This window comes from Oncorhynchus gorbuscha, linkage group LG22 (assembly GCF_021184085.1).
Source record: "Oncorhynchus gorbuscha isolate QuinsamMale2020 ecotype Even-year linkage group LG22, OgorEven_v1.0, whole genome shotgun sequence".
Classification (NCBI taxonomy): domain Eukaryota; kingdom Metazoa; phylum Chordata; class Actinopteri; order Salmoniformes; family Salmonidae; genus Oncorhynchus; species Oncorhynchus gorbuscha.
The window spans coordinates 45796728-45823515 of record NC_060194.1 but is presented as its reverse complement, the minus strand read 5'-3'; the positions used below and the strand labels follow the sequence as shown (position 1 = coordinate 45823515).

General features: G+C 44.9%; 1 protein-coding gene across 4 annotated transcripts in view; it reads right to left on the bottom strand.

The window, feature by feature from the left end:
* Positions 1–21718, bottom strand: part of vav3b (vav 3 guanine nucleotide exchange factor b) — a 120184-nt gene extending 98466 nt beyond the window's left edge. For all 4 annotated transcript variants that reach the window (XM_046322344.1, XM_046322347.1, XM_046322345.1 and 1 more), the window contains exons 1-2: positions 21314–21718; positions 14164–14280 (exon numbers count right to left, since the gene is read on the bottom strand). In XM_046322344.1, coding sequence (XP_046178300.1) covers positions 14164–14280; positions 21314–21517 — 321 coding nt within the window. In that variant the 5' untranslated portion in view covers positions 21518–21718. The remainder of the gene's footprint in view (positions 1–14163; positions 14281–21313) is intronic.
* Positions 21719–26788: the final 5070 nt, after the last annotated feature.

Genomic DNA, 26788 nt, shown 5'->3' with positions numbered 1-26788 from the left:
CGGCTAAAAAATGCAAAAATGGAAGGTTGGTTATCCTCCCACAGTGGATGGAAGAAATGTCAAGTTATGCATTACTAGATTAGATTTAAGGGTATACTGTGCAACTTTCATAAAGGTCAAATCAAATCAAATTGTTTTTGTCAAATACACATGGTTAGTAGATGTTAATGTGAGTGTAGCGAAATGCTTGCGCTTCTAGTTCCGACCATGCAGTAATACCTAACAAGTAATCTAACAATTGTAAAGGAATGAATAAGAATATGTACGTAAAATATATGAATGAGTGATGGCCGAACAGCATAGGCAAGATGCAGTAAATGGTATAGAATACAGTATATACATAGGAGATGAGTAATGTAAGGTTTGTAAACATTATATAAAGTGGCATTGTTTAAAGTGGCTAGTGATGCATTTATTACATACATTTGTCCATTAATATTAGGTCTGGATGGCTTATACTGTATTGAAAACATGCCCATGTCAGGGGAGATACCTATTTAGCCAATCCCTAGCTGCTGGGCTTGCTAAGGCCTGGCACTGGGGGTCCGCTGTACTGTTGACACTCTGGCCTTGGCCTAACACACCTGAAACCAATAATGAATTTCACTGAGATCCTCAAGCTGAGTGGGGTGTGTTGGGGTGCTGCAGGGTTGTGGACCCCTGGGGGCAGGACGGGGTGACCCAGCTATACAAGTAAAAAGAGCTCTTCAGTACCATTAGCACTATGATATGAATTATATGGAGAATTTGCTGTTTATGTGTGTTAATGTGTAGGTATATGTGGGTTTTTATTCAACTTTTGTTTTCCAAACATTTTCTTGAAACAAAAAAGCAAAACATGGGAAGGAAGTTTCTGGGGAGAGTTGAGTTATTCACAAGGCTGGTAGGGGTCGGGGAGAGTTGAGTTATTGACTAGGCTGGTAGGGGTCGGGGAGAGAGTTGAGTTATTGACTAGGCTGGTAGGGGTCGGGGAGAGTTGAGTTATTGACTAGGCTGGTAGGGGTCGGGGAGAGTTGAGTTATTGACTAGGCTGGTAGCGGTCGGCGAGAGAGTTGAGTTATTGACTAGGCTGGTAGGGGTCGGGGAGAGTTGAGTTATTGACAAGGCTGGTAGGGGTCGGGGAGAGAGTTGAGTTATTGACAAGGCTGGTAGGGGTCGGGGAGAGATTTGAGTTATTGACAAGGCTGGTAGGGGTCGGGGAGAGAGTTGAGTTATTGACAAGGCTGGTAGGGGTCGGGAGAGTTGAGTTATTAACAAGGCTGGTAGGGGTCGGGAGAGTTGAGTTATTGACAAGGCTGGTAGGGGTCGGGGAGAGTTGAGTTATTGACAAGGCTGGTAGAGGTCGGGGAGAGAGTTGAGTTATTGACTAGGCTGGTAGGGGTCGGGGAGAGTTGAGTTATTGACAAGGCTGGTAGGGGTCGGGGAGAGTTGAGTTATTGACAAGGCTGGTAGGGGTCGGGGAGAGAGTTGAGTTATTGACTAGGCTGGTAGGGGTCGGGGAGAGAGTTGAGTTATTGACTAGGCTGGTAGGGGTCGGCGAGAGAGTTGAGTTATTGACTAGGCTGGTAGGGGTCGGGGAGAGAGTTGAGTTATTGACTAGGCTGGTAGGGGTCGGGGAGAGAGTTGAGTTATTGACTAGGCTGGTAGGGGTCGGGGAGAGAGTTGAGTTATTGACTAGGCTGGTAGGGGTCGCGGAGAGAGTTGAGTTATTGACTAGGCTGGTAGGGGTCGGGGAGAGAGTTGAGTTATTGACTAGGCTGGTAGGGGTAGGGGAGAGAGTTGAGTTATTGACTAGGCTGGTAGGGGTCGGGGAGAGAGTTGAGTTATTGACTAGGCTGGTAGGGGTCAGGGAGAGAGTTGAGTTATTGACTAGGCTGGTAGGGGTCGGGGAGAGAGTTGAGTTATTGACTCGGCTGGTAGGGGTCGGGGAGAGAGTTGAGTTATTGACTAGGCTGGTTGGGGTCTGGCGTGCTGAAATTTGATATAGAGGATGTCTTCGGAGACAATGAGTTGTTCATTTGTTAGGATCTTGGTTAAAGTTGCAACACAATATTTAATATTGAATTATCATTGATCTATTTCAGTCTTATCAATCACTTAAACATATGTAATAATGATCCCTTACCTAGATTGATGTTTGGACATTTCTGATGACTTGTTATTCTAAATAGAGACGGTTAGAAGAGCCATTGGTCATATTAGATTGTGTAGAGATGCAGGAAATTAGCTTTAGATGCCCTCCAGAAAAATGAGAGGACCCACACACCCCTACAAAGTGTTTTGTTTGGGACAAGTCGAATACACACATTACTGAGGATCATTCTCCATATTTTCAAGGATAGTGGTGGCTGCATCATGTTATGTGTATGCTTGTCATCGTTAAGGACTGGGGAGTTTTTCAGGATACAAAAATTTACGAAATTGAACTAAGCACAGGCAAAATCCTAGAGGAAAACCTGTTTTAGTCTGCTTTCCAACAGATACTGGGAGATGTATTCATCTTTCAGCAGGACAATAACCTATAACACACAGCTAAATATACACTGGAATTGCTTACCAAGAAAACAGTGAATGTTCCTGAGTGGCCGAGTTAATTTTTTCAAACTTAAATCTACATGAAAATGTATGGCAAGACCTGAAAATGGTTTTCTAGCAATGATCAACAACCAATTTGAGCTTGAAGAATTGTAATCAAATGGGCAAACGTTGCACAATCCAGGTATGGAAAGCTCATAGAGACTTACCCAGAAAGACCCACAGCTCTTAGAGAATTACCCAGAAAGACCCACAGCTCTTAGAGACTTACCCAGAAAGACCCACAGCTGTAGTCGTTGCCAAAAGGTGCTTCTTCTAATGTGAATACTTATGTAAATTAGATATTTCTGTATTTAATTTCCAATACATTTGCAAAAATATCTAAAAACATGTTTTCAATTTGTCATTATGCGATATTGTGTGTAGATGGGTTAGAAAAATATATATATTTAACACATTTTGAATTCAGGCTGTAACACAACAAAATGTGGAATAAGTCAAGGGGTATGAATACTTTCTGAAGGCACTGTAATTTAATTATAAAAAATGACGGCGGGCCAGACCTCGAGTCCTCAGATGTAGTTACGGCCCTGATGATGGGTTCAATAAGGGTTTGATCATTTGCACCATGTTCAAGTTTCTCATGTTCCTCAAACCTAGAGACAATAGTAGCTGACTAACGAAGGTTGAGAAAGTCACCGAGGTGATAGTGTGAGGAGAGGGAATGTGGTTGAGGTAAAAGTCCAGAACGCCCATGAGCAATTGGTTGAGATAAACAGAAAACCCCTGTTCTGTGCCGCAAAAGCTAGAGATCTCTGCTGAATTTAAACACGACACTACTTATCAGATCTGATATGCATATCACTGTCTACGTAAGTGAAAATATATGACTTGTTCTGTATATTCTGTGGTATATCACTTCTATTCCTCACCCCAGTCTTCTACTTCCATAGTATGACAAGTCTGTCACATTGTGGTGGACATGTAGGCTTAAACCCTGCATACATATCCTTTGCACAAGGAACGTATATGAAACTACCGAGTCTTGTGCAAAGCGTACGTGTCACATTGGTGGATAGACGAGAGGTCTTCTCATTCGCTAACAAGATCAGTATTTAAATCGGCACTGCTATTACCGAGAAAGAAGGTTGAGTAGAACACTTGGCTAAACTAAAAGAAACTGAACTGATGGTTACAAGTAACTCTTCCCATCTTCCAGGGGTCCTTCTGTAGCTCAGTTGGTAGAGCATGGCGCTTGTAATGCCAGGGTAGTGGGTTCGATCCCCGGGACCACCCATACGTAGAATGTATGCACACATGACTGTAAGTCGCTTTGGATAAAAGCGTCTGCTAAATGGCATATATTATTATTATTATTATATTCCCCTTGAGGAAGTTGATTCCTTGTCTGGCTTCTCCTCAACAGACACTCAGCTATTTGCCCTCAGATCTGTTTTTTTTTATAGTCTGCAACGCCTTATTTAATTACTTCATTATTTTACAACCATATATCAAAGATATTTACATTAAGATTAAATATATACAATTAAATCATTATTTAGATTTTTTCAAACTTAGCTCAAGTACAGCGTGTATTCTAAAAACAAACTTGTGTGTTGGGCATGAGAGTGCTTGTATCTTCACAGACCTTGTCGTTTCCTGTGCGAGTGTATGCTGTGGCTTTGCCTCTAACCCAGGTGTTCAGATTCTTTAAATATCCCTTGTTTAAATACATCCGCTTTAGCTGCTTTCTGATAGAGATCTTTAGATATTTTAGCAGGCATTTTTTGCCGCACTCTGTGATACTGTATGTGAGCTATAGAGACTTGTAGCAGAACCTGGTTATGGATGTGGGGACAGACAGACAGAGAGAGAGAGAGATACAGACAGACAGACAGACAGAGACAGACAGACAGACAGACAGACAGACAGACAGACAGACAGACAGACAGACAGACAGACAGACAGACAGACAGACAGACAGACAGACAGACAGACAGACAGACAGACAGACAGACAGACAGACAGACAGACAGACAGACAGACAGACAGACAGACAGACAGGACGACTACTGTACATGAGAGAGTGATATGACCCAAAATTAAGCAAAGCTTCGACTTTGTAAAGACTCAGTGAGCATAGCCTTGCTATTGAGAAAGGCCGCCGAAGGCAGACCTGGTTCTCAAGAGAAGACAGGCTATGTGACCTGGTTCTCAGCAGAGAAGACAGGCTATGTGCACACATGACTGAGTAGTGTTAAAAATACGTAGAATTATGAAAGTACTATGTTAAGTAGTAAAAATACTTGAAAGTTTTTGGGGGTATCTTTACTTTACTATTAATATTTTTTGACAACTTTTACTTTACTACATTTCTAAAGAAAATTATATACTTTTTATTCCATACAATTTTCCCTGACACCCAAAAGTACTCGTTACATTTGGAATGTTTAGCAGGACAGGAAAATTGTCTAATTCACACACTTGTACTTTTCCTTTTGACACTTAAGTACATTTTAGCAACTTACTTTTGACACTTAAGTACATTCTAGCAACTTACTTTTGACACTTAAGTACATTTTAGCAACTTACTTTTGACACTTAAGTATATTTAAAACCAAATACTTTTAGACTTTTACCCAAGAAGTATTTTACTTTTACCCAAGAAGTCATTTTCTATTATGGTATCTTTACTTTTAATCAATTATGATAATTGGGTACTTGTTCCACTACTGGTGCACACAATGAGGTGGAAACTAAGCTGCACTTCCTAACCTCCTGATGTATGACCATATTAGAGACACATATTTCCCTCAGATTACACAGACCCACAAAGAATTTGAAAAAACAAATCCAATTTTGATAAACTCCCAAATCTACTGGGTGAAATACCACAGTGTACCACAGTGTGCCAATCCTACCGTATGTTGACATGAAAAGTTATAGTTCATCTCTTGATAAAAACGTCAGCTGTTTCATCTGCTCAGGAATGTCTTCGTCAGGTTTCATTCGAACTCAATAACACAGCCAGAGTGGTGCTTGAGGTGAAATAGCATGCACGCGCACACACACACACACACACACACACACACACACACACACACACACACACACACACACACACACACACACACACACACACACACACACACACACACACACACACACACACACACACACACACACACACACACACACACACACACACACACACACACACGGTGAGAAGAGCACTCGCAGCACGGAGGAGAGCACAGGAGAACTATAGAAGGTCATATCACCTGTGAGCTGAGAGGAACAGCAGGACAGATCGGATCAGATACGGACCGGAGGCCAGACGGTAAAGATGTATTTATTTATTTTTTAAACGATGCTCATTGTATAGGCTTTATTCCGGCATCAACGTATAACATGGTTGTTTTCCTTAAGAAGAAGATGGGGGAGGGGGGGGGGGCGAGCTTCCATCATTGTGCATCTGTCTGTGCTGATTCAACAGGAGAGAGAGGCCTGGAGAGAGGCCTGGAGAGAGGCCTGTAGTAACCTAATCTGTCTCTGCTAATTCAACAACACAGTGAGGCCTGGAGAGAGGCCTGGAGAGAGGCCTGGAGAGAGGCCTGGAGAGAGGCCTGAGAGAGGCCTGTGGTAACCTAATCTGTCTCTGCTGATTCAACAACACTCAGTGAGGCCTGGAGAGAGGCCTGGAGAGAGGCCTGGAGAGAGGCCTGAAGAGAGGCCTGTGGTAACCTAATCTGTCTCTGCTGATTCAACAACACTCAGAGAGGCCTGGAGAGAGGCCTGTAGTAACCTAATCTGTCTCTGCTGATTCAACAACACTCAGTGAGGCCTGGAGAGAGGCCTGGAGAGAGGCCTGGAGAGAGGCCTGGAGAGAGGCCTGGAGAGAGGCCTGGAGAGAGGCCTGTGGTAACCACCCACTTGACCTGAAAAGATTGAACAGGTGTAAACAATTTCTAAAATATACTGCTTCAAATCTCCATTAAGTGCCTAAACCCTAAGGTGGGGGGTGTATGTGATGCAGCCTGGATATGATGATGGTGGTGATGAAGAGGTCTTGGGAGAGACTCCTGGTACTAGTGGTAACTCAGGGTGAAACGTAGGTTAAAATACTCTCTCATTATTATGCAGTTGCCTGAAGCCCAGTCTGTAGTGGCCACAGGATTACACTGTAGTCTGTCTGAGATTAAACCACGTTCTATTTCGAACATTCCCGAACAGTCCGGAGACACCTGAAACCCCACCTCTTTAAGGAATACCTAGGATAGGATAAGTAATCCTTCTCACCCCCCCCCCCCCTTTAAGATCTAGATGCACTATTGTAAAGTGACTGTTCTACTGGATGTCATAAGGTGAATGCACCAATTTGTAAGTCGCTGTGGATAAGAGCGTCTGCTAAATGACTTAAATGTAATGTAAATGTAATTCCCAGAACATTCCCAGAACATTCCCACATGAGACAACAGCCCTCTTTGGACCATTTCCATTTCAATTTCTGAACACACTCACACACACACACACACACACACACACACACACACACACACACACACACACACACACACACACACACACACACACACACACACACACAAAACACACGTGCACAGCACAAACACACACACACACACACATTTAATTATATGTCCTTTACATTTCATGTTATTTAATGTCTTTTATAAAGCTTCTTTAAAAAAATCAGTTTAACATAAGGAATTACACAGCAACAGTTTGATGTAGATATTAAGACGATCATCTCCTCAGATTAACGTCAATCTTCTTCAGTACACAGACAACACTGACTGAGACGAGTGTGTGTGTGTGTGTGTGTGTGTGTGTGTGTGTGTGTGTGTGTGTGTGTGTGTGTGTGTGTGTGTGTGTGTGTGTGTGTGTGTGTGTGTGTGTGTGTGTGTGTGTGTGTGTGTGTGTGTGTGTGTGTGTGTGTGTGTGTGTGTGTGTGTGTGTGTGTGTGTGTGTGTGTGTGTGTGTGTGTGTGTGTGTGTGTGTGTGTGTGTGTGTAGTAGCTCACAGGGGCACCACTGCTCCACTTAGCTAGGTGTTGCTTTTACAAGATGTGGTTTGCAGTTAGTAAGCACACCTCCCGGTCAAAGACATACTGTATATTCTGTTTATAGAGAGCCTGTATAAAAAAGGTGCTTGTTGGTCTTTAGCAGGCTTTTGTTGCAAAAAGTAAGTAAATGTTGTGTGCAGTATGCTTGAAAGAGGCCACAACAGAACACAGACAGGCGGGCGGGCGGGCGGGCGGACGGATGGAGATGGTTGTGCTTTACATCCTAGTGTACATTTAAATGAGAAAGAGAGATGTTGGCATGAATTCTACTGTAGATTTAAATGAGAGAGAGACAGAGGGATGACAGGGCCTCTATGCCATCAAAAGGAACATAAAATTCAACATACCAATTAGGATCTGGCTAAAAAATACTTGAATCAATTATAGAACCCATTGCCCTTTATGGTTGTGAGGTCTGGGGTCCGCTCACCAACCAAGAATTCATAAAATGGGACAAACAGCAAATTGAGTCCCTGCTTGCAGAATTCTGCAAAAATATCCTCCGTGTACAATGTAAAACACCAAATAATGCATGCAGAGCAAAATTAGGCCGATACCCACTAATTATCAAAATCCAGAAAAGAGACGGTAAATTCTAACACTATCTCCAAGATGTGTGGCTGGCTGGTCTGACTATAGTTATATCAACACTATCTCCAAGACGTGTGGCTGGCTGGTCTGACTATAGTTATATCAACACTATCTCCAAGATGTGTGGCTGGCTGGTCTGACTATAGTTATATCAACACTATCTCCAAGATGTGTGGCTGGCTGTCTGACTATAGTTATATCAACACTATCTCCAAGATGTGTGGCTGGCTGGTCTGACTATAGTTATATCAACACTATCTCCAAGATGTGTGGCTGGCTGGTCTGACTATAGTTATATCAACACTATCTCCAAGATGTGTGGCTGGCTGGTCTGACTATAGTTATATCAACACTATCTCCAAGATGTGTGGCTGGCTGGTCTGACTGGCTAGTTATATCAACACTATCTCCAAGATGTGTGGCTGGCTGGTCTGACTATAGTTATATCAACACTATCTCCAAGATGTGTGGCTGGCTGGTCTGACTATAGTTATATCAACACTATCTCCAAGATGTGTGGCTGGCTGGTCTGACTATAGTTATATCAACACTATCTCCAAGATGTGTGGCTGGCTGGTCTGACTATAGTTATATCAACACTATCTCCAAGATGTGTGGCTGGCTGGTCTGACTATAGTTATATCAACACTATCTCCAAGATGTGTGGCTGGCTGGTCTGACTATAGTTATATCAACACTATCTCCAAGATGTGTGGCTGGCTGGTCTGACTATAGTTATATCAACACTATCTCCAAGATGTGTGGCTGGCTGGTCTGACTATAGTTATATCAACACTATCTCCAAGATGTGTGGCTGGCTGGTCTGACTATAGTTATATCAACACTATCTCCAAGATGTGTGGCTGGCTGGTCTGACTATAGTTATATCAACACTATCTCCAAGATGTGTGGCTGGCTGGTCTGACTATAGTTATATCAACACTATCTCCAAGATGTGTGGCTGGCTGGTCTGACTATAGTTATATCAACACTATCCCCAAGATGTGTGGCTGGCTGGTCTGACTATAGTTATATCAACACTGTCTCCAAGATGTGTGGCTGGCTGGTCTGACTATAGTTATATCAACACTATCTCCAAGATGTGTGGCTGGCTGGTCTGACTATAGTCATATCATATTGGCTGGAAGAGATCGCCTCCCATGGGAACAGGTGGAGGCACTTAGGAGAGCAGAGGCAGCCGGAGAGAGAGGAGCCGGCGATACGAGGGAACACGGTTGGCAAGGAAGCCCGAGAGTCAACTCCAAAAAATTCCTGGGGGGAGGCTCACAGGAAGTATGGCTACGCCAGGTAGGAGACCTGCGCAAACTTCCTGTGCTTACCGGGGGGCTAGAGAGACCGGGCAGGCACAGTGTTATGCTGTGGTGTGGACGGTGTTTCCAGTGCGGGTGCATAGCCCGGTGCGGTACATACCAGCTCCTCGTATCGGCCGGGCTAGAGTGGGCATCGAGCCAGGTAAGGTTGGGCAGGCTCGGTGCTCAAGAGCTCCAGTGCGCCTGCACGGTCCGATCTATCCAGTACCACCTTCACGCACCAGCTCTCCAGTGGCAGCTCCCCGCACCAGGCTTCCTGTGCGAGTCCTCGGCCCAGTACCACCAGTGCCAGTACCACGCATCAGGCCTACAGTGCGCCTCGCCTGCCTAGCGCTGTCAGAGCCTTCCTCCTCTCCAGCGCTGTTGGAGTCTCCCGCCTGTCAAGCGCTGTCTAGCGCTGTCAGAGCATGGAGCAGCCAGAGCTGCCAGTCTGCATGGAGCAGCCAGAGCTGCCAGTATGCATGGAGCGGCCAGAGCTGCCAGTCTGCATGGAGCAACCAGAGCTGCCAGTCTGCATGGAGCAGCCAGAGCTGCCAGTCTGCATGGAGCAACCAGAGCCGCCAGTCAGCCAGGATCCGCCAGTCAGCCAGGATCTTCCAGATCCGCCAGTCAGCCAGGATCCGCCAGTCAGCCAGGATCTTCCAGATCCACCAGTCAGCCAGGATCTTCCAGATCCACCAGTCAGCCAGGATCTTCCAGATCCGCCAGTCAGCCAGGATCCGCCAGTCAGCCAGGATCTTCCAGATCCGCCAGTCAGCCAGGATCCGCCAGTCAGACAGGATCTGCCGGAACCGCCAGTCAGCCAGGATCCGCCATTCAGCCAGGATCCGCCAGTCAGCCAGGATCTGCCGGAACTGCCAGCCAGCCAGGATCTGCCAGAGCCAACTACCTGAGCTTCCCCTCAGTCCCGAGCTTCCCCTCAGTCCCGAGCTTCCCCTCAGTCCCGAGCTACCCCTCAGTCCAGTCCTTAAAAATTCTAAAATCTCTCTACACTGCCAAGATGAGGGCCTAAACATTTTTCTCAAATTCAGCCGAGGCCATTGCCCACCCGGACCCTCCCCTTGTTTACTCCACTTGGGGCGGGGGGTTCTGTCACTCCCCTGGTTTTAGTATTTTGTGTTTTCTTTAATCCCTTGACTATTGGGGATTCCCCTTGTCACTCCCTTGCTACTCATCCAGGTGATTGCTGTCTCTGATTGGGAACCTATTTAGGCAGCCCTTGTCGTGGGTGATTGTTCCCCTTGCTAGTTGTCACCAGATAGGCTGTATAGTTTTCCCCTTGTTTTTGTACGTTTTCCTTCATTATTAAACTTGTCACTCCCATTTTGTCCGACTCCCTTGCTAACAAATGAACCAATATTTTTGTTAATTAATATAATCTTTGAGAACTAACAATCCCCTTGTCACTCCCCTTGCTATTCCCCTTGTCACTCCCCTTGTCACTCCCTCCCCTTGTCACTCCCCTTGCTAATCCCCTTGTCACTCCCCTTGTAAACTCCCCTTGCTAATCCCCTTGCTAAAATCTCCCTTGTCATTTTTCTCTCAGCCGAGGCCATTGCTACTCCCCTTGCTACTCCCCTTGTCCTCCCCTTGCTACTCCCCTTGCTACTCCCCTTGTCACTCCCCTTGCTACTCCCCTTGCTACTCCCCTTGCTACTCCCCTTGTCAATCCCCTTGCTACTCCCCTTGCTACTCCCCTTGTCACTCCCCTTGTCACTCCCCTTGCTACTCCCCTTGATACTCCCCTTGTCACTCCCCTTGCTACTCCCCTTGTCACTCCCCTTGCTAATCCCCTTGTCACTCCCCTTGTCACTCCCCTTGCTACTCCCCTTGTCACTCCCCTTGCTACTCCCCTTGCTACTCCCCTTGTCACCCCTTGTCACTCCCCTCCCCTTGTCACTCCCCTCCCCTTGCTACTCCCCTTGCTACTCCCCTTGTCACTCCCCTTGCTAATCCCCTTGCTACTCCCCTTGTCACTCCCCTTGCTACTTCCCTTGTCACTCCCCTTGCTAATCCCCTTGATACTCCCCTTGTCACTCCCCTTGCTACTCCCCTTGTCACTCTCCTTGCTAATCCCCTTGCTACTCCCGTTGTCACTCCCCTTGCTAATCCCCTTGATACTCCCCTTGCTAATCCCCTTGATACTCCCCTTGTCACTCTCCTTGCTAATCCCCTTGCTACTCCCCTTGTACTCCCCTTGCTAATCCCCTTGATACTCCCCTTGCTAATCCCCTTGATACTCCCCTTGTCACTCTCCTTGCTAATCCCCTTGCTACTCCCCTTGTCACTCCCCTTGCTAATCCCCTTGATACTCCCCTTGTCACTCCCCTTGCTACTCCCCTTGTCACTCTCCTTGCTAAATACCCCTTGTCTACTCCCCTTGCTCACTACTCCTTGCTAATCCCTTGCTATTCCCCTTGTCACTCCCTTGCTAATCCCCTTGATACTCCCCTTGTCACTCCCCTTGCTACTCCCCTTGTCACTCTCCTTGCTAATCCCCTTGCTACTCCCCTTGTCACTCCCCTTGCTAATCCCCTTGCTACTCCACTTGCTACTCCCCTTGTCACTCCCCTTGCTAATCCCTTGCTACTCCACTTGCTACTCCCCTTGTCACTCCCCTTGCTAATCCCCTTGCTACTCCCCTTGTCACTCCACTTGCTACTCCCCTTGTCACTCCCCTTGCTAATCCCCTGCTACTCCCCTTGTCACTCCCCTTGCTAATCCCCTTGTCACTCCACTTGTCACTCCCCTTGTCACTCCCCTTGTCAATCCCCTTGCTACTCCCCTTGCTACTCCCCTTGCTACTCCCCTTGCTACTCCCCTTGCTACTCCCCTTGTCACTCCCTTGCTAATCCCCTTGCTACTCCCCTTGTCACTCTCCTTGCTACTCCACTTGCTACTCCCCTTGTCACTCCCCTTGCTACTCCCCTTGCTACTACCCTTGTCACTCTCCTTGCTAATCCCCTTGCTACTCCCCTTGTCACTCCCCTTGCTAATCCCCTTGCTACTCCACTTGCTACTCCCCTTGTCACTCCCCTTGCTAATCCCCTTGCTACTCCACTTGCTACTCCCCTTGTCACTCCACTTGCTACTCCCCTCACTCCACTTGCTACTCCCTTGCCTTGTCACTCTCCCCTTGCTAATCCTCCCCTTGCTCCCCTCCCCTTGTCACTCCCCTTGCTACTCCCCTTGTCACTCCCCTTGCTCACTCCACTTGCTAATCCCCTTGCTACTCCCCTTGCTACTCCCCTTGCTACTCCCCTTGTCACTCCCCTTGTCACTCCCCTTGTCACTCCCCTTGCTACTCCCCTTGCTACTCCCCTTGTCACTCCCCTTGCTACTCCCCTTGTCACTCCCCTTGTCACTCCCCTTGCTACTCCCCTTGTCACTCCCCTTGCTACTCCCCTTGCTACTCCCCTTGTCACTCCCCTTGTCACTCCCCTTGTCACTCCCCTTGCTACTCCCCTTGTCACTCCCCTTGCTACTCCCCTTGTCACTCCCCTTGCTACTGATATTCTGATGTTCTGTAGTGATAACTCTGCCCCTGTCATCTGTCTCCTGTCCTCCTCAGTTAAGACAGAGCCTGTTAAAGTGAGACCGACTACCACAGAAGGCAGCACCGGACAGCCATGCAGGCGAAGGAAACACCACAACACAGTTTCAACTTCTCATTTCTCCCTTTAAACCTGAGCCGAACACACATGCTTCACTGTCAGATGTTGCTGTTGTACCAGCCATATTAAAACAAACTCTCACCATGTTTACCATTGCAGATATCCGTTTCACTTCACACCGATACACACCAATACACACCGATACACACCAATACACACCGATACACACCAATACACACCAATACACACCGATACACACCGATACACACCAATTCACACCGATACACACCGATACACACGATACACACCGATACACACCGATTCACACCGATACACACCAATACACACCGATACACACCAATTCACACCAATTCACACCGATACACACCGATACACACCGATACACACCAATACACACCAATACACATACGCTATTCTCGTGATGTCATCGTTATTCTCACTCTTGTCACAAAATGTGCTTTTACCATATTTATTCAAAATCTACATCAAATTATATTTTATGCAGTGCTGGTGAAATGGACAATCCAACACGTCAGCTGTTGCTTCATGGGATAATAACATCGCCATGCAACCTTATATCTTGTGCAATGTGTCCATTCTTTGGAAAGAATGTGAATTGTCCAACATGAAATTCTCTGAAAGATGAGGAAGGAACCCAGCAGGTGTTCCTACAGGAAAATGGCCGCCCTGGAAATCTTGTGGAATTACCTGGAGGATTCTTACCCGCAGGATATCCCACAGGATTTGGGGGCCATTTTGGTGTAGGACATTTCCTGCAGCTAGTCATTCAGGAAACAATCCTGCAAGATTTATTTGAGGTCTACCTGCAAGAGTCCTACATGATTCTGCAGGATTCCTGCAGGAATTGTCCGACAGGAAAGTGGCCACGATAATCCTGTGATATATTCTGCAGGACTTCCTGTATGACTTTTTTTGTTAAGGTAAGAACAAACAGAGAGGAGAGTTGGCAGCGGTATGTCTTTGTTACCTTTCCAAAGTCCCGGACATCAAACAGATCGAAGGCCTCGAACAGATCAGTCTTCTTCATCCCAAACACCTCACAGCAGGATGTCAGGAAGGTCCGGATATTCTTCAAGCAGAGGAACTGGGAACAGAAGAACAAAAATAGTTCAAAATAGAACACTAAGACATATTGGTTAGTGTTCTATAACTAATACGTCTGCACAGGTGACAAATAACTGTTAAACGTCAGTATTTAGACATATTCTAATGAGACCGGTTTGCACAATAAGACATTCATAGCACATTCATAAGACATAAATTAGATGTTAAAAGACATTCATAGCACATTCATAAGACATACATTAGATGTTAATACATTTATAACACATTCATAAGACATAAGACCTACATTAGATGTTAATACATTTATAACACATAAGACATTAGATGTTAATACATTTATTAATAACCTCCTGGTGAACTCTAACATTTATCTCTGTTCCTATTTCTGAAAATTCATCAAATGTATCAAACAGACTCAAAGAACACACACTGTACTTCAAAGCTTTTGAGGGACTTTTAAGTTCCTACATACTCTTTCTTGAACATTAATGACTGAGAAATGATGATATTTGATTGCTGGAGAAGGTTAAACCTTTAGCAAAGTGGAGTTTTCCAACAAATCTATTCCATTAGGATAAATCAGGACACATCACACTTGTGAACACCAGTCTGAGGGCCAGTCCAGGACAACATCAACACTGATTTTATGTTTTTTATGACTTTTTAACTTTCAGCTTTCCATTTATTTATTTTTATGTGTAAAAAAAATGATATACTGTAATGGGATTTAATATATACATGTATTCAATCATGGCAATGTGATTGACCGGATAAGAAATGTGGGGCTACGGGGGGGGGGGGGTTATCTGGTTGGGCTTTATACATTTTCACCAATTATCACACTCAGTTGGGGGTCAGGAAATCCAGTCTTATTACAGTGTGGCAGGAAGTTGGAACAGGAATACTACACAATATTCATTCTCAACATGCCCAGAGCTGCTCAGAGCTGGAAACACAGTACAACTAGACATTTAGTTAATAAAGCCCTTTGTGAGTTAAATAGCTGTGACTTTGACTGTTGGGCAGCGCTCTTCCACTTCCTCCACCGACAGAGAGAGAGAGAGAGAGAGAGAGAGAGAGAGAGAGAGAGAGAGAGAGAGAGAGAGAGAGAGAGAGAGAGAGAGAGAGAGAGAGAGAGAGAGAGAGAGAGAGAGAGAGAGAGAGAGAGAGAGAGAGAGAGAGAGAGAGAGAGAGAGAGAGAGAGAGAGAGAGAGAGAGAGAGAGAGAGAGAGAGAGAGAGAGAGAGAGAGAGAGAGAGAGAGAGAGAGAGAGAGAGAGAGAGAGAGACGGAGAGAGAGAGAGAGAGAGAGAGAGAGAGAGAGAGAGAGAGAGAGAGAGAGAGAGAGACGGAGAGAGAGAGAGAGAGAGAGAGAGAGAGAGAGAGAGAGAGACGGAGAGAGAGAGACGGAGAGAGAGAGAGAGAGAGAGAGAGAGAGAGAGAGAGAGAGAGAGAGAGAGAGAGAGAGAGAGAGAGAGAGAGAGAGAGAGAGAGAGAGAGAGAGAGAGAGAGAGAGAGAGACGGAGAGAGAGAGAGAGAGAGAGAGAGAGAGAGAGAGAGAGAGAGGAGAGAGAGAGAGACGGAGAGAGAGAGACGAGAGAGAGAGAGAGAGACGGAGAGAGAGAGAGACGGAGAGAGAGAGAGAGAGAGAGAGAGAGAGACGGAGAGAGAGAGAGAGAGAGAGAGAGAGAGAGAGAGAGAGAGAGAGAGAGAGAGAGAGAGAGAGAGAGAGAGAGAGAGAGAGAGAGAGAGAGAGAGAGAGAGAGAGAGAGAGAGAGAGAGAGAGAGAGAGAGAGAGAGAGAGAGAGAGAGAGACGGAGAGAGAGAGAGAGAGAGAGACGGAGAGAGAGAGAGAGAGAGAGAGAGAGAGAGAGAGAGAGAGAGAGAGAGAGAGAGAGAGAGAGAGAGAGAGAGAGAGAGAGAGAGATGGAGAGAGAGAGAGAGAGAGAGAGAGAGAGAGGGGGCCCCTGGGGTTAGAGGATAAATCACAGGCATCTTTGTGATCAACTGTTATGATAAGGAGACCCAGGAGGAGACTAGGAGACTCTGCCATATAACAACACTGGGGGGGGAATCGATATGTAGGCCTAATCAATTTAGGTACTGTAGACACACTATATTCTTTATTATATTGTACTGTTTTAAAGTGTGTCTGCCTAAAGGTCTCGGTTTTACTCCACAGGATCAATCTGAACGTCACAGCGCAAAGTAATCCACTTTCTCCCTCTCTTCTTTCTCCCTCTCTTCTTTCTCCCTCTCTTCTTTCTCCCTCTCTTCTTTCTCCCTCTCTTCTTTCTCCCTCTCTTCTTTCTCCCTCTCTTCTTTCTCCCTCTCTTCTTTCTTCCTCTCTTCTTTCTCCCTCTCTTCTTTCTTCCTCTCTTCTTTCTCCCTCTCTTCTTTCCCCTCTCTTCTTTCTCCTCTCTTCTTTCTCCCTCTCTTCTTTCTCCCTCTCTTCTTTCTTCCTCTCTTCTTTCTCCCTCTCTTCTTTCTCCCTCTCTTCTTTCTCCCTCTCTTCTTTCTCCCTCTCTTCTTTCTCCCTCTCTTCTTTCTCCCTCTCTTCTTTCTTCTTCTCTTTCAAGTCATTCATTTATTTTTCTTGGTCTCTGATTCTCTCGCTCTCTGTATGAATACACTGTTTTTGGTTGAAGAATCATCTCTGTCAAAGACATGTCTCAACTACTGTGAGTATTCCACATTTAAATGTGAAATATATCAAAATGGTACAATATAGGTTGGCACCAACGTTGATAATGCATATCGTCACCCACACATACACATTCCACTGCCTGCTCCACAAAATGCAGATTTTACACTACCTACCCCTAGATGCAGTACTTGGCTAAAAATAGCAGTTCAGTAGGCTATAACTACTTAATCACAGTACACTGCCCGCTTATCCATCTCTCTCTCCCCATTCCCTCCCTCTCTCTCCATCCCTCCCTCCCCCTCTATCTCTCTCCCTCCCTCCCCCTCTCTCTCTCTCCATCCCTCCCTCCCTTCAATCCATTATGATAGACTTCTGCTTGTATTAAACCACCCACATTGTATGGCTAAAACAGTGGTAGCGCACAATGACAAAGCCATTTCCTATCTGGACTTACTACACAGATGACCTAATGCATCAGATGACCTACTGCTGTAGGCTACAGCTTTCTGCATTGTCCAGTAAGATATGCCTGGACCGGAGCTCTATTCTATTCTATAGTCCAGAATGGATAAACACACAATGGGAAAAGCTTACAAATCCAATACGAATCCACACAGATCATGAAACAGCCATGAGATAAAGACAACACTGATAATAAATGAATTGATTGTCCATTCAGGGGAAAGATGTAAACGTTGACACTGGCGTTGTGACATATTACAGAAACGGAAAGATTAAAACACATCCTAATCTATAGTGGGTGGTCTGACTGTGGGTGTTTCTGCACAAATTGTCGGTTGCTCAATGCAGTGACACTCTTGAGCGAAACATACACTTTTAAAAACAGCTTTCTCTTTGACCAAGGCCACAAGCAGGTGCCAGATTCACAGCGAAACATACACTTTTAAAAACAGCTTTCTCTTTGACCAAGGCCACAAGCAGGTGCCAGATTCACAGCGAAACATACACTTTTAAAACAGCTTTCTCTTTGACCAAGGCCACAAGCTGGTGCCAGATTCACAGCTAAACATACACTTTAAAAACAGCTTTCTCTTTGACCAAGGCCACAAGCAGGTGCCAGATTCACAGCAAAACATACACTTTTAAAAACAGCTTTCTCTTTGACCAAGGCCACAAGCAGGTGCCAGATTCACAGCGAAACATACACTTTTAAAACAGCTTTCTCTTTGACCAAGGCCACAAGCAGGTGCCAGATTCACAGCGAAACATACACTTTTAAAACAGCTTTCTCTTTGACCAAGGCCACAAGCTGGTGCCAGATTCACAGCTAAACATACACCTTTAAAACAGCTTTCTCTTTGACCAAGGCCACAAGCAGGTGCCAGATTCACAGCGAAACATACACTTTTAAAACAGCTTTCTCTTTGACCAAGGCCACAAGCAGGTGCCAGATTCACAGCTAAACATACACTTTAAAAACAGCTTTCTCTTTGACCAAGGCCACAAGCAGGTGCCAGATTCACAGCGAAACATACACTTTAAAACAGCTTTCTCTTTGACCAAGGCCACAAGCTGGTGCCAGATTCACAGCGAAACATACACTTTTAAAACAGCTTTCTCTTTGACCAAGGCCACAAGCAGGTGCCAGATTCACAGCTAAACATACACTTTAAAAACAGCTTTCTCTTTGACCAAGGCCACAAGCTGGTGCCAGATTCACAGCTAAACATACACCTTTAAAACAGCTTTCTCTTTGACCAAGGCCACAAACAGGTGCCAGATTCACAGCTAAACATACACTTTAAAAACAGCTTTCTCTTTGACCAAGGCCACAAGCTGGTGCCAGATTCACAGCTAAACATACACTTTAAAAACAGCTTTCTCTTTGACCAAGGCCACAAGCTGGTGCCAGATTCACAGCTAAACATACACTTTAAAAACAGCTTTCTCTTTGACCAAGGCCACAAGCAGGTGCCAGATTCACAGCTAAACATACACTTTAAAAACAGCTTTCTCTTTGACCAAGGCCACAAGCAGGTGCCAGATTCACAGCTAAACATACACTTTTAAAACAGCTTTCTCTTTGACCAAGGCCACAAGCTGGTGCCAGATTCACAGCTAAACATACACTTTTAAAACAGCTTTCTCTTTGACCAAGGCCACAAGCTGGTGCCAGATTCACAGCTAAACATACACTTTAAAAACAGCTTTCTCTTTGACCAAGGCCACAAGCAGGTGCCAGATTCACAGCTAAACATACACTTTAAAAACAGCTTTCTCTTTGACCAAGGCCACAAACAGGTGCCAGATTCACAGAAGGTTATAATATGGTTTTAGCACATGGCAATGGCACCACATATAACATGTTGTGTGCGTTTAATGTTTCGACAACAATAAAGTTGTTCAATAAGTTCTACACAGAGTACACCAAAACATTTTAAGAACACCTTCCTAGTACATTGAGTTGCATCGCCGTTTTGCCCTCAGAACAGACTCAGTTTGTCGGGGGCATGGACTCTACAAGGTGTCAAAAACATTCCACAGGGATGCTGGCCCCATGTTGACTCCAATGATTCTCATCAGTTGTGTCAAGTTGGCTGGATGTCCTTTGGGTGTTGGACCTTTCTAGATACACACAGGAAACTGTTGCGTGTGAAGAACTCAGCAGTGTTGCGGTTCTTAACACACTCAAACCGGTGCGCCTGGCACCTACAACCATACCCCGTTCAAAGACCCAAACCGGTGCGCCTGGCACCTACAACCATACCCCGTTCAAAGACCCAAACCGGTGCGCCTGGCACCTACCACCATACCCCGTTCAAAGACCCAAACCGGTGCGCCTGGCACCTACTACCATACCCCGTTCAAAGACCCAAACCGGCGTTCCTGGCACCTACCACCATACCCCGTTCAAAGACCCAAACCGGTGTTCCTGGCACCTACCACCATACCCCGTTCAAAGACCCAAACCGGTGTTCCTGGCACCTACCACCACACCCCGTTCAAAGGCACTTCAATCGTTTGTCTTGCCCATTCACCCTCTGAATTGCACACGTACGCAATCCATGTCTCAATTGTCTCAAGGTTTAAAAATTATTCTTTAACCCGTCTCCTCCCCTTCATCTACACTGATTGAAGTGGATTTAACAAGTGACATCAATAAGGGATCATAGCTTTCACCTGGATTTACCTGGTCAGTCCATGTCATGGAAAGAGCAGGTGTCTTTTATGTTTTGTCCACTCACTGTAAATCTGCCATTTTGATTTTAAGAGAATCTGTCAAAAAACTACAAGGCCTGGTGGTCATTTCAATAAAGTCTACAACTAGTAAAAGGCTCCTGACAGATGTAGTATAAATCATGCAGCCGACACACATCTGTGTGTGTGTGTGTGTGTGTGTGTGTGTGTGTGTGTGTGTGTGTGTGTGTGTGTGTGTGTGTGTGTGTGTGTGTGTGTGTGTGTGTGTGTGTGTGTGTGTGTGTGTGTGTGTGTGTGTGTGTGTGTGTGTGTGTGTGTGTGTGTGTGTGTGTAACTAAAGGGTGGATCAAAGCTGGGATGTTATCTGTCCCCTGGAATGAGTGTTGTGGTGGAGAGGATGGAGGCTTCTGGGTAGAGAGCAGCGATCTACCCTATGTCCTATGTAGTGCACTACTTTTGACCAGAGCCCCTATGGTAATAGGGTGCCAGTTGGGACGCACACTCTGGACAGCATTCCTGTGTCCCCATGGGGCTGAAGCTTTTTACAAACTTCCTCAACGTGATGAGTTGAAGTAGTTAAGAGGAACCCGAGGTTGAAAACCAACAAGGTTTATAAGACTGTTGGCCAATAGAGTCAACATTATTCATTAATAACAGCTAGGAAATACATGTGTGTATTTGAAGTATTAGTTGTAGCTGGGTAGTATAGACCACTTCATTATGTATAACAAACATGTCCATAAGTAAGTTGAGTATACTGACTGTCATTACTAAGAAGAGCGCTGAGGATTTTAGAATAGAAATTAGCAAACCTACTTGGCTTTGTGTCAACATAATAATATTGTTTGACAAGAAACAGAAATCCATGAGATGGTTTACCTCTCACTGACTCAGGCACCAGTTTCACTAGATGAAATAGGCCTATATGTTTAATATAATTATAGTGGCAGATGGTATTTATCTGTGATGATGAATAAACTAGCCAAACCCGAAATCGCATAAAATAGTTTAAACTAATGACAATTATTTAAAACGTGTGTATGACATCAAGGACTATCAATTTCAAATCAATCATGAAATAAATGTATGTATTTCATCATTTACACACAAAAAAATGTTGCTCGCACCAAATAATCCTTGAATAAAAATAAATGGTTTGGTCGCCATTGAATTTATCACACTTTTAAGACTTGTCCCTGTAGCTAGCCTACTAGGCTACACACCAAGCAAAATAACAGTTGTCTTTACCTGAGACATCTGTGGTCTAAGGTTAATCTCCTTCAGGTTGATGGTGTGTGGTTTCAAGTTGTTGAGCAGCTGACAGAGCAGCACCCCGTCCCGGAGCGTCTGAGCCAAATCAAATACCTGGGCACTGTCCCCGGTTACCCGATGGTTCGGAGGAAGCACCTTGCAGTTTATCAGCCACAATGCGCACTGCCGCCAGTACTTCATCTCCGCTTTCGAGAGTCGAAACAAAGTAGATGAATAACTCAAAAATAGTTATGTCTATTCAATAAGTGTTTGAAACGACATTGTAAACGAAGAACTGGACGTTTGAAAGCTGTCACTCTGGTTCTGTTCCTTGTGACGATGAAGAAAGTGACGCTACTTTCTGCTCCACTCCATCAGAATCGCGAGGTGCGCGATACTGAACTGGTTTGCAGTGTGTTTATGGAGCCTGATACTTTTGCACATGAATTCGAGCTCCGAAACGTCAAAACTCTATTTCACTTCCTCTTCCGTCTACATGTTTTTTTGTATTTGTTGAATTCGTATGACAAATACTAAATGCTTCTCTAAAGAAGTGACATATTTGGACATGTCATTCATTCATTAAAAAAAAAATGTCAATTGACAAATGGCCAAATATTATTGTGGGAAATTCACTGAAATGCACTGAGCGAGTGGAATTTAATGGATTACCACACCATAATACACTATATGATACATAATCCCCGAATTACTATGACAATCAATGCAAACGTTTATTATCATTAAGGCATACATACAGATTGTGACAACTGTATTTCTAGAAACACTTCATTGCTATATAAAAAATAAAAGGTAAAGCAGTGAAACATTGAGAAAGAACAACCTTGTTTTAAAGCAGACATTCCTTCTGGATTACACTGTAAATGGCTTTACATGGTGCCTGTTCACTTTAAAGTAAGGGATTTGGTGAAAGGAACCAGAAATATATTTTTGTTTCATGAAACTACAGTCTGAGACAATACTGGAATAGGCCTGCTATAAAGAAAATTCACACATTTAAGGACCAGACATGAAATGGGTTTAGAATATTTATTGAGGAGATGGAATGGGTGTGCAAATGAGGATTCAGTGGGAGAATGAGAATGGGCCGGATGAAGCCAAGGGCTGCAGATGAAGGATCCCGAGAAGTTGAAACTCTAGGTTTTGGCCTTTAGTCTCAGATGGCCTGATAGGGATGTCTATGGTAGTTAAGTTTTATCAATAATCTTCTGTGGGGGATTTCCTTCACCACAGCAGCCTAAGTAATCAAATTTAAAAAAGACAACAAAAAAAAGAGAAAAACAGGGGAGGAGGGATGTGATGCAAAACAGAGAGAATGAATGACTGTTTGGTCAGGGTTAAGTAGGGAGGTGGTAGTGATTCATGAGAGTGAGAACAGGTGTTGAGGCTGATTAGCAGTTAGTAGCAGCTGGAGCCTGTTTGAGGAGTTACATTCAATGTAACTAGTTAAGTGTTGCAAACAGTAGTGGAGGCTGATTGGCAATGGTTAGCAGCCCGGTGCTTGTTGAGTTGCGTTCAAGGCAACTAGTTAAGTGTTGCGTTCAAGTCTGGTGTTACATTCAAGTCTGTTTTTTTATGAATCCATAACATTGGAGTTTAAGGACCAGACAGCAAATACTTTTAGAATATTTATTGAGGAAATGAAATGGATGTGTGAATGAGGATTCAGTGAGGAAATGAGAATGGACGGATGAAGCCAAGGGCTGCAGATGAAGGATCCTGTCACGACTTCCGCCGAAGTTGGTCCCTCTCCTTATTCGGGCCTGTCGTTCGGCGGTCGAAGTCACCAACCTTCTAGCCATCATTGATCCACTTTTCATTTTCCATTGGTTTTGTCTTGTCTTCCATCACACCTGGTTCCAATTCCATCAATCACATGTTGTGTATTTAACCCTCTGTCCCCCGCATGTCTTTGCCGGTAATTGTTTCTTGTGCAACGGTATGCTGGTATTGACCGGGTTCTGTTTGACCCGTTTATTGTGTTGTTCTGTTGACGGTGGTTTATGGATATTAAACGACGCCGTTGTAAATCAGTTTCCGCTCTCCTGCGCCTGACTTCTCTGCTGCCAGTAGCATCGCTTTACAGATCCAGAGGGGTTGACCCCGTAGGGTTTGACTTGGAGTCTCAGGTAGACATCACTGCCAGGCCGTGGAAGTAAGGGTGCTGTGGTCAATGCGATCCCCCTAAAAGATATCGTCAAGTTAGTCAGAACCTGTAGTGGAAGTAAGGCTTCTGTGGTCAATGCGATCCCCCTAAAACATAACGTCAACTTAGTCAGAACCTGGAGTGGAAGTTGTAAGGGTTTTCTTCTGGTGAAAGAGAGGCGGACCAAAATGCAGCGTGGTGGTTATTCATGTTTTTAATAAAGACTACTATACATGAACAGACTATATAAACAAGAAAAGTGAAAACCTAAACAGTCCTATCTGGTGCAAACACAGAGACAGAAACAATCACCCACAAAACCCAACACAAAACAGGCTACCTAAATATGGTTCCCAATCAGAGGCAATGACTAACACCTGCCTCTGATTGAGAACCATATCAGGCCAAACATAGAAATAGACAAACCAGACACACAACATAGAATGCCCACCCAGCTCACGTCCTGACCAACACCAAAACAAGGAAAACACATACGAACGATGGACAGAACGTGACAGAAGTAAGCTGTTCTGGACTGCAGATGCTGAATGGTTGACAATATAGTTGAGGTAGTACATTCATATGGACTAAATGCCCAAGGAGTAAACCAACCTTAGACCCCAGAGCGAGCGAGCAGAAACGACGGTGGCAAGAAGAAGTAAAACTCCCTTGAAGGAAGAAAACCTTCAGAACCGATTGAATCAGCTAAACAGGGAGCTTCAGCTGACTGGCCTGAGGCAGTTCGTTTTTGAAGATTCAGAACCGATTGAATCAGCTGGGGAGCCAATCCTTTTTTTTGGGGAGGGGGGGGGCTGGTTGGGTAGGATAACGGTGCGTGAGGTGGATTGGTGTCCGTGAAGTGAGGCATAGGCTGGAAGACTGTGCCTGAGATAATGCAGTTTGAGAGATGAGCATGTTGTAGGCTGTCCGGATGTTGATGTCAGATTGGATGTAGGAATGATAAGCTTGAGAGGACCGGCGGCCGAGGAGTTGTATGGTCAAGTCCAGGATGCCATGGAGGCAGTGCAGATGCGGAAGGAGTCAATCAATTAAATGTATTTATAAAGCCCTTTTTATAATCAGCCAATGTCACAACGTGCTATACAGAAACGCAGCCTAAAACCCCAAACAGCAAGCAATGCAGATGTAGAAGCACAGTGGCCAGGAAAATCTACCTAGAAAGGCAGGAAACTAGGAAGAAACCTGGACTGGGGACAGCAAGGAGTCATCAGGCCAGGTAGTCCTGAGGCATGGTCCTAGAGCTCAGGTCCTCCGAGAGAAGAGAGAAAGAGAGAATTAGAGGGAGCATACTTAAAATTCACACAGGACACCGGATAAGAAAGGAGAAATACTCCAGATAACAGACTGACCCTAGCCCCCCGACACAAACTATTGCAGCATAAATACTGGAGGCTGAGACCGGAGGGGTTGAGAGACACTGGCCCCGTCTGGCGATACACCCGGACAGGGCCAACCAGGCAGGATAAAGCACAGACCCCACACCACTAGAGGGATATCTTCGAACCACCAACTTACTATCCTGAGACAAGGCCGAGTATAGCCCACAAAGATCTCCCCACGGCACGAACCCGACGGGGGCGCCAACCCGGACTGGAAGATCACGTCAGTGACTCAACCCACTCAAGTGACGCACTCCAGAGTCTGCGTCTTTCACATGGGGAGGCAGACCATTCCATAAAAATGGTGCTCTATAGGAGAAATCCTGCCTCTAGCTGATTGCTTAGAAATTTTAGGGACAATAAGGAGGCCTGAGTCTTTTGACCATAGCGTACGTGTGTACATGAACGGCAGGACCAATTTGGAAAGATAGGTAGGAGCAAGCTCATGTAATGCTTTGTAGGTTAGCAGTAAAACCTTGAAATCAGCCCTTGCTTTGACAGGAAGCCAGTGTAGGGAGGCTAGCACTGGAGTAATATGATCACATTTTGGGGTACTAGTCAGGATTCTAGCAGCCATATTTAGCACTAACTGAAGTTTATTTAGTGCTTTATCAGGGTAGCTGGAAAGGAAAGCATTGCAGTAGTCTAATCTGGAAGTGACAAAAGCGTGGATACATTTTTCTGCATCGTGTTTGGACAGAAAGTATCAGATTTTTGCAATGTTACGTAGATGGAAAACAGCTGTCCTTGAAACAGTCTTGATATGTTTGTCAAAAGAGAGATCAGGGTCCAGAGTAACGCAGAGGTCCTTCACAGTTTTATTTAAGACGACTGTACAACCATCAAGATTAATTATCAGATCTAGAATCTTAACTAGAACCAAACCACATATTATTCTAGTGCTAGCTTCTCTACACTGGCTTCCTGTTAAGGCTAGGGCTGATTTCAAGGTTTTACTGCTAACCTACAAAGCATTAGATTTCTTTGTTTCTTGGGGCCTAAAACTAGCATCTGTTTTGTCTGAGTTTAAAAGTAAAACCTTTGCCGCCATACACTTCCTCATGTCTGAAACACAGGCTTCCAGGTCGGTAAATTTTGGATCTTCACCTTGTTTCATCGAAATGTACAGCTGTGTATCATTCGCATAGCAGTGAAAGTTAACATTGTGTTTCCGAATGACATCACCAAGAGGTAAAATGCAGCTTTTTCAAACATTTGAGAGGAATGGAAGATTTGATATAGGCAGATTAGTTTTTTAAATATTTGCTGGGTCAAAGTTTGGCTTTATTCCTGTCACTTTTCAGTGAGTTTGATACATATCCGGTGGATAGGGAGCCATTTATTATGTTCAACATAGGAGGGCCAAGCACAGGAAGCAGCTCTTTCAGTAGTTTAGTTGGACTAGGGTCCAGTATACAGCTTGAAGGTTTAGAGGCCATGACTATGTTCATCAATGTGTTAATAGATATAATATTGAAAAAACTTGAGTGTCTCCCATGATCCTAGGTCCTGGCAGTGTTGTGCAGACTCAGGACAACTGAGCTTTGGAGAAATGTGCAGATTTAAGAGGAATAATTTGCTTTCTGATGATCATCTTTTCGTCATGGAAGTTCATGAATTTATCACTGCTGAAGTGAAAGCCATCCTGTCTTGGGGAATGCTGCTTTTTAGTTAGCTTTGGAGAATTGGTCAGAAAAACTGGTATATCATTGGTCTCAGATGGGAATGGAACCACAGGAGTGAGGCGATGGAACCAAAATCGTGATGAATACTAGATCGGATGGAGAGACATGTTGATATTGAGCTGCAGGAAGTAGGTGAGTTGTTCGTAAGGGTAGATGGTAGCCGGAACAGGTAGACTGTGGTTCTGCCAAACTGATCGGTTCTGCTGTGTTTGATGGGGAA